Below are 15,160 nucleotides of genomic sequence, written 5' to 3'. Positions count from 1 at the left end.
GTTCGCTAACAATTCGTTTTAGGGAAACATCACAGTAGTTTACAATGACGGCAAACAACTTGTTTAAAAACAAATCGTAATTATTACAGTTGACTGCTACGCTATGACGTCACACACCAAACATTGGCGATTGTACGATTAATGTGATATTTCTCACATCGGGATAATGTACATGCTATTATTTCTTCAACAATGTCACACGCAACGTAATATTACCGTAATTGGTATAGTACAGGTGTGATGGTTCAAATACCAAAATGGCAACAGTAACAGAAAGACTTCCCTGGCGGCGATGATAAAACACGAACACGGAGCCAACAGATGAGGTTTCAACTGGTACTGGTATTACAATAACGCGATAAAACTCCACTACTCCAATAACTAGATACTTAAACTCCAATACAATTCAACGAGATCTCCGATCTGATCTCAGTGCTGAACAACTGCCCTATACACACTCATACTGTCTATAAATAGACCATTACATTAGCATACATAATGAGTCTGGAATTTACTACAAATTTCTAGAATGTTCCATTACCTTCTATTGCCTTCTACAGTGTCCTATTACCTATTCAACCAGCTTCTAAAAATTCCACCCAGACACAGTACGGTTCTAGAACATTCTCAGTCACACGGAAGTGGTAAACAAGTCGTATGCGACAAACAAAATAAACATAAATTTCAAAACCATCCTCAATTTCAGTTTGATCTTTACCTTTATAACTCTAATTGGGTTAGGGGTGGGGTTGTTTCCTCACAACAAACACGTCACTGAAGCTATATAAATACCGTACACAAATAATGTCGATTGTTGTTTTATGATATTTTTGCGTCTACACTATGAGTAATTTCAATTTGTACTCTAACGCTAACGAAATCATATCTAAGTTAATTTGTCGAGCGTTTTGCAGAATAAACTGTCTTCAGTCTGTAGTGAATCATGGAAGAAAAAACGGGTGCTGCTCAAGTTGTGATGTCCCAACCATCTTATGTGCAGTCCCAAAACCCCATGAACACTACGTATGTTCATTTGTTTAGATTTGTGATATCCCAGAGAAGATGCATCATCAGTACAGACTAGAAAACGTGCATCAAGATATTGGCAATTTATAAGATTGTATTTGTGAGTTTTAGTGAAAACAAACCTGTTTTATAGTGACGAACTAAAAACATTGAGTGGCTCTTCAATAACATGACGGTTTATTTTGCAGAGCTTATTGAAGTAACGTGACACCCATTTCAATTTAAAATATTGCCAGGCATACAAATCGTCAGCTTTATGGAGAGCTTGATTGTTGCGTGGGATCCACATAGCTTCCCTGGACGTGCAATATATATCACGTGATTCGAGTTATACCACATGATGAATCGTATTTTCAGAACGCAATTGTGGTTGGGGGAAATGGTTCTGACCAGCAGGACTGTTTGGCTGTTTTGGTGAACTTGAAAGGTATAAGTTTAAGATAGCTTCTTTGCAATACAATTTTAAGTTATCCGGGTATTTACAGTTGTAACTTTGTTATTCCATAACCTATGCATGTTATACATTTACAACGAATATAATTTGCACATGTACAAACACTTTATAACGATTTCCATAAAAATAAAGTAAATATATTGAAAGTATAGCTACGTTTTGTTCTCATAAATTCGAAAAGAAATTATAATTTAGATATATTGTACAAATTAATTATTTGCGTGTATGATTTCATAGCAAAAGTGTTCATAATTCAAGATGGCTGCCACATAAAGGTAGTTGCAGCTCAATTTGTAGTATATTCGGAGCTGTACATTAATCGTGTATAGCATGTCACCTGGGCACATAACAATGTGGCACATAACACAATATATTCGTGTTTACTGCTTTCGACTCAGATTGAGGCAAAACCCTGGCAGTGTACATCACGTGTATATCACGTGTACATCTCGTGTACATCTGCTGATGTCAGCCAATGTTTAAGCTAATCTCAGCAATCAGAACACTCAAACTTGTATACAAAAATCTTCAGTCATTTCAACTATGACTATTCAGTATAGTAACTAGGCAGGTATGCATGTGAGTTCTACGGTTATAAAATAATACCAAAACAAATTAAGAACGTGCAGATTACAGAATAATTGGAAGTAACACAGTGTTTGTCGTCAGTTAATTTATCTCGAGAACAATATCTCTTGATGTGACAGCGTTGATTGTCATGTCGGACATGGGGTACCGAAACGAATAATTATAATAATAATAAATACAAGTTCATACAGTTATGATGAAATTGTTTTTGCGTATCTGTTAATCGACTTAATTAGCTGATTACAAGTGAATGGCTGTGTTATGTCTGTCATCTGTTACGCCTATGTGAGGTTCTGGACGGAAATTGACTCAGTGATTTGGAACTAATTACGAGATAACCGTCGCTATTCGGACTACTATTTCTGACAGTTGGTATTCGCAGTTAGTAATATAGTGAACGATTAATCAAAAGATATGACGTTTTCAGTACTTAGTGTGATTGGCTTTATGATTGAAGGTTACGCCCTAGAGTCTTTTTACTGCTTTGTAATTGGTTAAGGTTTTGAAAATGAATAAAGTTGTTTTTAGTTGGTCTTGGCGAGTACACCACGACAAGTCCAGTCCTGGAGAGTCTTGGGGCGAGTCTTGACGCAGTCTAGAGGCAGTCTTGAGTCAGCCGTGCGATAGTCTTGGGAACGCGATAGAGAGACGAGACGAGATTTCCCCCCGACACATGTGGAGAACCCCAGGAGAGAAAAACTTCCCCCTCATACAGTGATGCTCAATGACGCTTAGTTTCACAGATAGGCTTGCTGAAACAGGTTAGATTTGAAAATGTTAACAGTTGGTGCAGAACAGATGTCATTTGGTAATTGATTCCATAAAGACGATGTGGAATGGGCGAATGACCGGTCACCATAATTCTTGAGATGAGTTCTAGGTATGGCAAGTGTATGTTTCTTACTTGAGCGAAGGGTTCTCTGGTTTTGATTTCTGTGAATTAGGTCCGATATGTAGTAGTCAATCCATGTAGTGACTTGTACGTGAGTAGTGATTTTTTTTAAAGTGCATCCTATAGTGAGCTGGCAGGCAATGTAATTTACGAAGAACATGAGTGATATGATCAAATTGTTTGGTACGTGTAATTAGACGGGCAGCACAGTTTTGAGCCCTCTGAAGCAGGTGTATCTGTGATTTTGGTAAGCCATAGAGTGAGGCATTGCCGTAATCCAGTTTAGCGGTTATAATAGAGTGAATGAGTTTAAGACAGGTATGCTCAGATAGATGTTGGCAGATGAGTCCTATGCGTCTGATATGCATGTATATGCTCTGGCATGTACTGATGATGTGTTTACTGAACTGAAGTGAATGATCGAAGATGACACCAATTCTCATTTCATTTTACAATGAATAAAGTGGCTCTTAAATATCTCACTGGTTCTCTTATTACAATCAATTTGCAAATAGGAATGATTTTACTATATTTAGGCGGAAAACCGGCAATCCCAGTTCTAACGAGCACCTGTGATTCCACTGGCTTCGCTAAGATTTTAACAAACCTAACTACATTTGTGCCCGGTATTTGTATTAACTCAAATAATTAGTGTTCTCCCCAGATTCCATGCCAAGCATCGCAGCTAATTTGCATAACAACACATCGAATGTTCATAGTTCATTTGCATAATAATTAGTTTCTCCAACAAACATTGTGATACAGTAACTACAATAAAGAAGAGATATTTTCATAGCTCATTATTACATCACTTCATTGTATTTTATGTGTGCATCAAGTCAAATAAAGTTTGAAATAGAACAGCAAAAAACTGTATTATTATGAATATATTGTTATCCATGGCGGTAACTGGTTCATCATTATTTTGTGTACAACAAGTACAGTCAGTTTTAGTGCCAATGTCACTGCCAGTTCATATGGCGTGGGGAAAAACGTTTTTTTTGGGTTAAATTTGTAAAGTCTGTCAGATTGGTGATTGTCAATAATGACATTTTTTTCTACAACGGCATCTCAAAACTCAAGTCTGCGATTTGTCATTGATCTATCTATACCTTACGCGTAACGCTACGATCACCACGGGTATTCTCTGCTACTGTTGCGATCATCGGTCCCTGACTTTTTGGTTTAAAAATACACAAATTTAGAATGTTTTGTTAATTAAAACGATTCATTGACGATTACCTTAGAAAATATATCAAAATCGCCAACGAGATTTTGTTTTTAAACATCGCGGAAAAACATGCACTCTGCGCCACCATCTTTATTATCTCGATCGGCGCATCTCCCTTGAAACCCAGCATGCATTGGTCGCGATGTCACAACATGCGTTACGTCGCTTCAGTGGCGTTCCTCGTTAATGAGGTATGAATGAGGTATTTCTAGAGGTCAGGGTTCGTTTTTTCTTCGACCGTCTCATCTGCAGTTGAATAATTTTTTCTTCGATTTATTTACGAGTTTTTTTTCCAATGCAACTTAATTTCACTTGTTTTTTTAATTCTTGGTAATTAGTGGGCAAATTATTACTTTGCAGGCTCCGCTTCATCGAAAGACCTCTTGTAGACTTCCGTTTTATCACTGTTTTGTAAGGCTAACAAAGGCAGGATTACCTTTCGATGAATACGTGTTAATGTTTTAAAGATGTGCAAGACGAGGCTGACACTTGTGAACAATACAACAACTTAAAGGCCCAATTTACTTGCCCCGGGCAAGTGTGAATTGGAGGTGTGGCTATGCTAATGAGTGTTGTTAATCACTTGTATAGCCTATGACGCATCCTGTTTCAGCGGTCCAACATCATGTGACTTTGATTGACAGTAGTTAGTTATTCAAGATTAGTAGCGCATCCCTTTCCTCGGTTCGTGTTTTTGACTTTTATCCGTCAAAATCTCAGTTCGTACACTATTTATTGTCATAAATACTACACACAGTCACTGCTGTGATATTCATAGTCACATGCATCCACTTTGGCACGACATAATCGACCTGTAAGTTCGAGAAAACGCGTTTTTACGGGAGCTTGGCTGGAGCTGTTCACTACAATGTGACAAGCAAGGAAAATTTATAGTATTCCTGGGCCTTTAAGCATCGCGGACAGGATTTCAAGAATCAGTGTTCTCCCCAGGATTATTTTTAACTGTTAACATAATTTACATAACAATAAAATTAACATAATAAAAAGTATGCAAATTTAAGTTTTAATTATCATATCTATTGTTATACTAACCAGGGACTTGGATATGAATTCACATATATGTAATAAAGAAAACTGTAATGAAGTTTCAGGTTAATTTGTATTATTATATCATGGTTATCATCATCATAATTATAAATTAACAAAACAATATTATAAATTTATGCTTACAAACAAATTCATTAAATCAATCACCTTTTCGATAGTCTGTATATTTAATAGGGGACATTATGTGTCCATACGTCCAAATTACTCACTGAGATTTTATTTCGCTATTTTCGCTGACAAGCCTAAAATCTGCTGAATTAAACCTACGTGAAGATGTAAAGTAACAAGAGATTGTTTCCCTGACAAATTCTTGAAATTAAAACACAGTGAATATGCGTAAAATACTAAAATAGTGAAATTAATTAAATTTCATACAACTACAAAGTCTCTGTACAACATACCTAGAAAAAGTAAATAAAAACATTACAATTTAATGTTCGTCCGGACTTTGAGCCCATGATAGTAAGTGGTCCATCTATTACACACGCCAACGATTAAAATTTGTTTAGTTTGTGAGATGAACTTTTGATACAAACCGAAGATCGCGATCGACACGACACAAAACTACCGCCATTTTGTCTTCCTTGTCCTCGTTGGGCAAAAACAAAACTTGCATATTTACTAATTTTTTAATGAGTGCGTATTTTGTGTAAAATATCGAGCGAAAATAAACAATGAGTGAAATAGGAATCAACTGCTTCGTTTTATTTGAGATAGATGGAAAGCATGCGAAAAATCACTGTCTGCTCGAGGAGAAGACACTGCGAGTCGTGTGCAAATAGATTGCTTACAAATTAGATCACATCAGAAGTGTTTTCTGTCACGTTGTGTAGCTCCAATACATACAAAAGACAATTTATATCTTGAATAAAACTGACAAACTTCCTTGCCGTTGCTGTTGGGTGTTTGCCTAAATCCATGGATTAAGTGTAGCCACTTTGAATCGAAACCGCTAGATGCGGTAGATTCAGCTTTCCTTTTTTCTGCCTGTGGCGTCTCAATAACGGTGAAGGTCAGTACTGGGTTGGACGGATAGCCATGGTGACTATATTTTGAATGATCGTAAATAAATTTTGAACCCAATAGTAGTGATCACTATGACTATTATATATATCTCTTGCAATGTCTAAAACGATACTGAAAAAAATCATCAGTTTTCCTACTATATTCATGCTTGAAAGTAGGCCGAAGTATCCACAGACCCGCCGGTGAATACGAGTATCCAGAGAATTGTTTAGGATCAATCATTTCACATGTATTGTTCTGTTCAGCCACCTAACACAGACTATCCTGACACTAATTACTTATTCATCATTGGAAAACAATGGCCCACACAAGACAAAACGTTCATTGAAATGGATCGAAAACGACCCAGCTTGAGGGAAACAGTATCGGGGAAAATCATGGGCAAAACAAAAGCGACGTGGCTATTTGTCTTAGTGACCTGGGCCAGAGGAGAACACTGTACATCTAACCAACACATTTGCTAATCAAGGCAGAAAGTTGTACGAGATTCTGCTTTCGATTTTGTCTATTGATTAATATGACGCACAAAGTGAAATTGAATTGCATTTATGATAATCGAGGGTCTTGCTTTTTCGTCCAATGTAATATTACCAGTATTTTTGCGACATTACCGCAAATTAGGCTCCTCACCTAAGTCAAATATTTGTTCAGAAATTTCAAAGACCACTAAGTTATAAATTAATTAATGCAATAATTAGCTAATTAATATGCATGGAATTGCACCAAAATTTAATCAGCACATCTACTCGTATATATTAGCTGTGTGCCAAATTTCATTTGAATTGAAAATGTAGATCTTGAGTTATCAGTGGAACAAATTTTAGTCACAAGAGTCACAGGCACCGGTAACACATAAGCTTCGTCCACGGAAGCTAAAACAAATCAACACTTTTAGAACAAAAGAATTTGCACACCTAAAATAAAACAAAATATTACCGACAAGGAGAAAATAACTAAGTGAAAGTAAAAATATTGTCACTGTTCTCCAATCTTTAAGTTTCTAATGGTCCACCACCTTTGGATATTTTATATTATTATAATTTGCATATGACATTACACAACCAAATAACAGACTGGCAACGCCCATTGCTCAAGGTGTTAATCGGCTTAATTATATATGCTATGTACACAGTCAGCTGGCACACACGTGATAATAAAATAAATAGGATATTTACTATATGGGGCCGCCTTCTTGAATGACGCATAAAACTAAATAAGAGACAAGTTGTGAAAAGCGTTTTTCAGATTCTTACAAATCAGGACAAAAATACCAATCTTTCACAAAAATACGGTCCGTTGGGGTTATATTAAGCCAACCGATAACAAAACTCGGCCTAATTCGTCGTTTTTGTGTGGAAAAATCCCTTGCATACGAACACCTAATTACGCGAAGAACCTAGAACACTAAGCCGGGGTATTTGAAACCGAAATTGTCATCTAAGCGTTAGGCCGTCGCTGATTGGCTGCTGAGCTGGAATGCCAATTTCCAGTTTTAAATACCCCAGGAAAGTGTTGTGAAAGATTGGTATTTTTGTCCAGATTTGTAGGAATCTGAAAAACGCGTTTCACAACTTGTTTCTTATTTAGTTTTATGCGTCATTCGAGATGGCGGCCCCCATATAGTAAATATCCTATTTATTTTATTATCACGTGTGCGCCAGCTGACTGTGGCTATGTATGCCTTGTATTGACCGGACACCCAATATGTTGCACTTCTTCGGAAATTGCGTATTTCTTCGTAAATAGGAAAGAAGACGCCTTCAGGACATTTTGACCTTTGCAGCTGTGTAAGATTTTTAAGAATCGAACCACATTTAGGCGAGTTACAAGTAATTGAATGTCAAATACTTTTTGAATATATAATGAGCAACTTTGAAACTATATTTCTCTCGCCGTTGCGGATTTTGCGGAAGCTTTCCGATAATTGTTCGGTATGACAATAACTGATAACCTAAACGTATTACTTCAATAGAAAACATCGAGTTTCCAGTCTGTTTGACTGGTTATCTGTGATTTAATGATCCTCGTTGACCTTGGTCGAATATGAACTTATGACAATGAACTATGATGAATTTGTTTTCGCTTATCTGTTGACCGACTTAATTAGTTGATTATTAGTTGAATTGCTGTGTTATGTCTGTCATCGTTTAGGCAGGCGAGGTCATGGACGGAACTTGGCTCAGTGATTTGGAACTAATTACGAGATAACCGTCGTTATTCTGACTACGATTTCTGACAGTTGGTATCCGTAGTTATTAATGTAGTAAACGATTAATCAAAAGATATGACGTATTCAGTACTTATTGTGATTGGCTTTATGATTGAAGGTTACGCCCTAGAGTCTTTTTACTGCATTGTAATTGGTTAATGTTTTGAAAATGAATAAAGAGAGTTTTAGTTGGTCTTGGCGAGTAGACCAGGACAAGTGTAGTCCTGGAGAGCCTTGGGCGAGTGTTGACGCAGTCCAAGAGTCTTGGGTCAGCCTTGCGATAGTCTTGGGGATTTTTTCCCCAGGGCGCTGTGTCTTATAGAGTGCTCGATTGACCGACTAAGACGAGAGCTGAAACGTATTTCGTTGTGTGCGTCTATTTGACTGTAAAGTATAAGTGACTTTCCCGATCCCGCACCTCTAGGGGGCGCGATATAGAGAGACGAGACTCCCCCTGACACGTGTGGATAACCCCGTGGAGAGATTTACCCCCTGATAGAACTATCACGTTAGTTTGTGGTCAACCACAGTCTCTTTCAAAATATTCCATCTATATTATATTACAAAACTGCAGAAAATCATATAATTACTTTGTTAAAGATTTTATTTTCAAGTAGTATTTGATATTTACTTGTAAATGTACAGATTGAAAAACGTTTCTGATAACGGAACCCAATTGACTTAATTTTAACACCTCTTTCACCGTAAATATGACATATCACAATTTTTTTCTCCGATATATATATTACTGGAACATTTTATTATATTTTTAATTAAAAATCCAACAATGTTCTTTCTGAACAGCAACTAACAATAACTAATTAGATAAATTTCCTTGAATAAATAGAAAACATTGTTTAATAGTAAATTTGTTATTGTAAAGTAAATGTAATAGCAATTATACAATTAAATACTGCGTATATAAATTGACAGCCTTGAAGTATCACCATCTATACCATATATGACACACATGGGGACAAAGAAATCCAGTAAAAATATACATATTACATAAATTACATACAAGACTGAGCATTTCTGGTTCAGGTAGAAATACAATTCATGCCATATCTGTGTATTTCTGGTATCCAACGTTCATTGAAGTGACATAGTAAGGTTGTGATAACATAGACTTCTTTGTTTATCATAAAGTTGATTAATGCGTAGGCTTTTTAACATGAGCTCTTGGTATTCTATAATTACCAGCACTGGGTAACGGTGGCATACTAGTAACATGTGATAAGGACTGAAATACAAAACACATAATAGTAACGAGAGAGAAAATATTACAATACAGATTTTATACAAAATAATTTATCATTATTTTTCAGAAAATTGATTCATATTACTGAAGATGCCAAAAGCTGAAACCATGATAGTAATTCCTACACGAGTTCAAAACACATACAGATTATTGATATATTCATAAATATATTGTATTGTGTTCTCAGTGGATTTCAACACATTCATCCTATTCCAATGACTTGCCATAAACTCAACAATCGTCAAGATTTTATATGTTTAAATGTCTTTTTATGTAATTCTTTTTTGTACTTCAAGTGTTAATATTCCGGACAGTTTTCTCAGAGTGGTTTTGGATTTGGTATGACTACTTACCATGGGGTCTCTTGATAGCTCTGTACCATCCACCACGTATGGGCGAAGAAATCCACCACTTTGTTGAGTAGAATATGATGTTTCAGATGTACCACGTCCATCCATGTATCGCTAAATATTGATAATTATTACAATGAGAAACTGTTATCAAGATAGCACATTCAATCTTTCATCTACAAATTCATCAAGAAACAAGAAACTTTGTGTTTTGTTTCATTCATTCTCATTTGGGGATTGGAAGCAGCTCATGAAACAAAACTAGTTGATATATGGAGATGCAACATGTGGATCAGAATATCATTATTTGTAACACCTGACATCACATCTTGGCTCTGTGCCTTGCGGGTCATCAATTTTATCTCACTGACTGACAATATACTATATATTTGTTGTCTATTGGTGTGTTTATTGATGTGTGCTTTTCTATTTTACTGTGTTTGCTGCATGTTATTGTGATTTTTAAGAAAATATGAAAACATAAGTACAAAAAACTCCTCAGAAGCCCCGAAGGCAGGCCAGTCACACTGGTTCTCACTGCAAGAGGTTACGATCCCCCCTGCCAACTTCAAACGACAAATTAATTATCACCAAGGACAGTACAGTTTGTTGTCTTTTGTTGTTTTTGCTGTCTAGAGTTATATTAGTTGTCTATTAAAGTGTTTGTTGTTTGTTGTTGAGTTTGTTTTCTATTATTGTTTGTTCTATTATCGTGTTTGCTGTCTATTATTGTGTTTGTTGCCTATTGATGTTTGTTTCTATTGTTGCGTTTGTTGTCTATTGTTGTGTTTGCTATCTGTTATTGTTTTTTTATTGTGTGTGCAGTCGTTTCATTGAGTTTATTGTCTTTTATTGATTGTTGTCTATTGTCGTGTTTACTGTATACTGTTGAGTGTGTTGCCTATTGATGTTTATTGTTTATTGTCATGTTTGTTGCCTTTTATTGTGGCGTAGCCTATTGCTATGTTTGTTGTGTTTGCTTTCTATTGCTGTGTTTGTTGTCATTCTGTTTGCTGACTAGTGTTATGTTTATTGTCATGTTTGCTGCCTATTACTGTGTTTGCTGTCTATTGTTATTTGCTTTCTATTATTGTATATGTTGTTTATTGTTGTCTGTCGTCTTTTGTCGTGTTTGCTGTCTATTATTGTGTTGTTGCCTATTGTCCTGTTTGCTATCTATTGTTGTGTATGTTGTCTATTGGTGTGTATTGCTGTGTTTGCAGTCTTGTTATTGAGTTTATTGTCTTTTATTGCTTGTTGTCTATTGTCGTGTTTACTGTATGCTGTTGAGTGTGTTGCCTATTGATGTTTGTTGTTCATTGTCATGTTTGCTGCCTATTATTGTGGCGTAGCCTATTGTTATGTTTGCTGTCTATTGTAGAGTTTGCTGTTATTGTTTGTGTTATGTTGTTGTCTATTGTTTTTTGTTTGCTGTCCATTGTTGTGTCTGTTGTCTATTGCTGTGTTGTTGTCCATTGTTTGTTGTCTATTGCCGTGTTTGCTGTTTAATATTGTGTTTGTCGTCTACTGTCGTGTTTGCTGTCTGTTGTTGTGTTGTTGTCTATTGTTGTTTGTCATCTACTGTCGTGTTTGCTGTCTGTTATTGTGTTTGTTGTCTATTCTTGTTTGTTGCCCATTAACGTGTTTGCTGTCTATGATGTGTTTGTTGTCTATTGTCGCGGTTCTTGTCTATTATTTTGTTTGTTCCCCTTCTTTATTTTCGTGTTTGCTGTGTTTCTTTTTTATTGTTGCCCATTGATGTGTGGTTACGGCCATTATTGTGTTTGTTGCCTATTGTTATCTGTTGTCGCGTTTTCTCTATAGGATTGAGTTGTTTATTTTTGCGTGTTTTCTGTATATTGTGTGTTTTGTCAATTGGTGTTCAATTATTTGTCAATTGCTGTGTATTTAAACAAATTTTGGAAAGTGAACCAATGTTTGGCCGTTTCTTTATTTTTGTAAATCCACAGTTCTTTTGTCTTTATACTAAATGTAAACCGGCCACACTTGTATTCATATGCAAAGTGTAATTTCTACAGTTGCATTCTTATATGCTAAGTATTATTCGAATATAAACAAAACAGTGGGTTTATATCTGTAAACCCACATATAAATACTTATTATGGTTACATGTGAAGCTTGTAGCAATTTCATCTTTGTTTCTTTACTCCTTTTTCTGTAACCAATAATTTCGTCATTCAGACATTAGAGACAAGTAATCGGACAATTATGAATCTTGTATTTGGAAGTAGGTCTTATTGACTTAAATTGTCAGTTCTGTATTGTTTGTGGTATATTGATGTTTTTTTATCTATTGTGTTTCATTTGTGTTGCCTATTGTTGCGTTAATTGCCTGTTTTAGCTGAGTGTGTTTTTGTCTATTGTTGTATTTAATACAGTTTATTGTATAATATAAACTTAATTATAGTAAGTGAAATATGACTCTAAAATTGTATTTAATAAACTTGCATTCATATGTATTGTTAATTAGTTTAATACATATTGCGAACCATACCTCATAAGGGACCATTGTCAATGCTGTCAACAATCTATCAGAACGACCTTGATCAAAGTCTTTATCTGAGCTGATAACACTGTCAGAATCATATGATTCATAGCCATCATGCCAGTACCAATCATTTGACACATCATCATCGTTTCCTGTTTCTTTCCATGGTGACGTCAAATAATTGACTTCTTTCAAAGATTTCTTGCGTTTCATTCTACAGTATTGCACACAGAAGATTACAAGAGCAATGCTAATCACTCCGGCTGTTGTTCCAACTGCAGTACCCACTATTTGTAATGCTGTCAATGCTAGGGACAAGAAGAAAAATAATCCTCAAATTGAATGAATGTAATTTTCGAGGTCACTAGTATTGTTGTATCCATTGATATAGCTGGCTGGGTTTGAACAGTTGTTTTATATCGACGAATCAATGCATTGAGTGTATACCCCACAAATTCACATTCTTAAAGCATCAATTTAGCCGCCACTTGAGTCTATATATCAATGTAGTTTAATGAAAATATATAAATAAAACTGACTAGTTATCAATATTTCATCGTGTATTAATTAACAAAACTTTACACCGGTTTCAGATTGAGCTCGATGCTCCCCAGAGAGTCTTTATTGAGAAATCGTTTTTATGACTTCTATTCATTTCTGGGAATAGAAAAAAATCGTAATCACCCAGAACCCATCGGTTGCAGCTTGGTTCCAAAAATACAGAGTTAAAGTGCCAAATTATATAATTCTCCCCACAAAAATGTTGTAAAAATTGTATCAAAATTGTTTATGTATTATATCACATGAAAGGTATATTAATGTAGAATTCTAATCAGACATAAAATCATCAATCAGAGTAATACTTTTCGGAATATCATTTTTTAGTCCAAAACTTCCGCGATAGTTTAACTACTCAAATTTGTCCTTTTCAAAACAAGAGTCATAAAACAATGTCTAAATAATGTCCTCTCTGGGTGACTCCTAGCTCAATCTAAAGCCGGTGTAAGAGGTCGTTCAACCACCGTCGTTGCTCATATATAGAAGCTTCTCTCCATATTCTAGATATCACAAGTGGAACATCTCGCACTAAAAACCTTGTGACACAAGATGAAAAACCTCTATAGTTACTAACCTGCATCATCTGGTACACCATCTTCTCTTTTTGTTTCACAGAATTCTCCTTTATACTGATCACCACAACTGGAATGAATAATAAATATATGTGAATGTCGAACATTGAATGACATTTCATTATTAAGATTCATTATTTGATTTCTGATACTTACATACAGGTAAAGTTATTCACAGTTCCAATACACATGCCTTTGTGACACAAACTGTCGTCACATTGTTCTGTAGAATCATAGGAAACAAACAGATGGTGTAAGATGTCAGAATTAAGTAACAAACGCACATCATCCAAATGATGACTCATAAAAAACGTAATATGGATGGATCGTTTAATAACTCTGGCAAGAGTGAAGGCATGTAAACTATGCGAAATCTCATTTTCCTTTACTTAATTTTGTATTGATTCTCTATTAGGAATTTTCTGTGGATTTTGATTCTGTACTGATCCCTGCAGGATTTGTTTAATGTAAATAATGTTGTTATTTTCTCCCAATTCTGCAAACGCTCTCAGAGTTTCTAATGGCTGATCTTTATGTTAACGTGTTAAAGGCTGGCGCGTTATACAAAATACTTTGGTACTTCTTCATTGGTTATGGTTTTTCCTAGTACTCAAATTACTCAAACAATCACTCAAGTGCAGTACTCACATCTACTTTCTAAGATTACCGGTTTTCATTGGGTTATAAATTTGTAATATCCACTAATGCATACATTACTCTATTACCTGTGCATACCCTTCCAGGACTGCCGATCAAATCTGGTGACTCATCAATAAAACCATCAATGCAAGAGCAAATATATTTTTTTCCATCAGGTGTACATGTAGCATTACTTGCACAATTATTGTTCTCACACGAAATTGCTGTAAATACATTATATTCGAATATAAGTACATTTTGTAAATTGCTGTAAATACAATATATTTCAATATAAGTATATTTTGTAAATATCCTCCATTATCAAACAGACTAAGAAATTCAGTTTTCAGTGAAAGTCTATAATTATCTTTAAATTGTAATATTGTAAACAGTATACTTACGAACACATTCTCCATTTCTTACATCGTATCCTTTAAAAATATTACAGGTACATTCATAACTGCCCCTTATGTTGATACATAATTCAGTGGGAGTATTACATGAATGTCCTTGTTCACATTCATTGGTATCTGTCAAGAATATATCAACATGTTATTTGTGATATATAACTCAGTGTAACTACTGAATACTTGCAATGTAATGATTAGATGTAAAACATATAACCCCCATCAAATTTGTATTTTAATCCGGTGAACCCCAAATTTTTTTATCAAATTTTCTATAATTATTTCTTCAATTTTGGACCAGACGGTTATAATTTCCCATTACCTGTATATCTTGATCAAAATATTTTTAAAAAATATAAAGATTTATTTT

The 15,160-nt window shown here is 35.1% G+C and overlaps 1 protein-coding gene across 1 annotated transcript in view; it reads right to left on the bottom strand.

The window, feature by feature from the left end:
- Positions 1-9,080: 9,080 nt before the first annotated feature.
- Positions 9,081-15,160, bottom strand: part of LOC102807312 (uncharacterized) — a 49,894-nt gene continuing 43,814 nt past the window's right edge. The window contains exons 44-50 of the mRNA XM_085495178.1: positions 14,785-14,913; positions 14,470-14,607; positions 13,901-13,967; positions 13,747-13,814; positions 12,621-12,922; positions 10,109-10,219; positions 9,081-9,737 (exon numbers count right to left, since the gene is read on the bottom strand). Coding sequence (XP_085351304.1) covers positions 9,648-9,737; positions 10,109-10,219; positions 12,621-12,922; positions 13,747-13,814; positions 13,901-13,967; positions 14,470-14,607; positions 14,785-14,913 — 905 coding nt within the window. The 3' untranslated portion in view covers positions 9,081-9,647. The remainder of the gene's footprint in view (positions 9,738-10,108; positions 10,220-12,620; positions 12,923-13,746; positions 13,815-13,900; positions 13,968-14,469; positions 14,608-14,784; positions 14,914-15,160) is intronic.

This window comes from Saccoglossus kowalevskii, chromosome 21, assembly GCF_978046115.1.
Source record: "Saccoglossus kowalevskii chromosome 21, keSacKowa6.1, whole genome shotgun sequence".
Lineage (NCBI taxonomy): Eukaryota > Metazoa > Hemichordata > Enteropneusta > Harrimaniidae > Saccoglossus > Saccoglossus kowalevskii.
The sequence above is the reverse complement of the archived record's forward strand: the minus strand, read 5'-3'. Positions and strand labels throughout refer to the sequence as shown.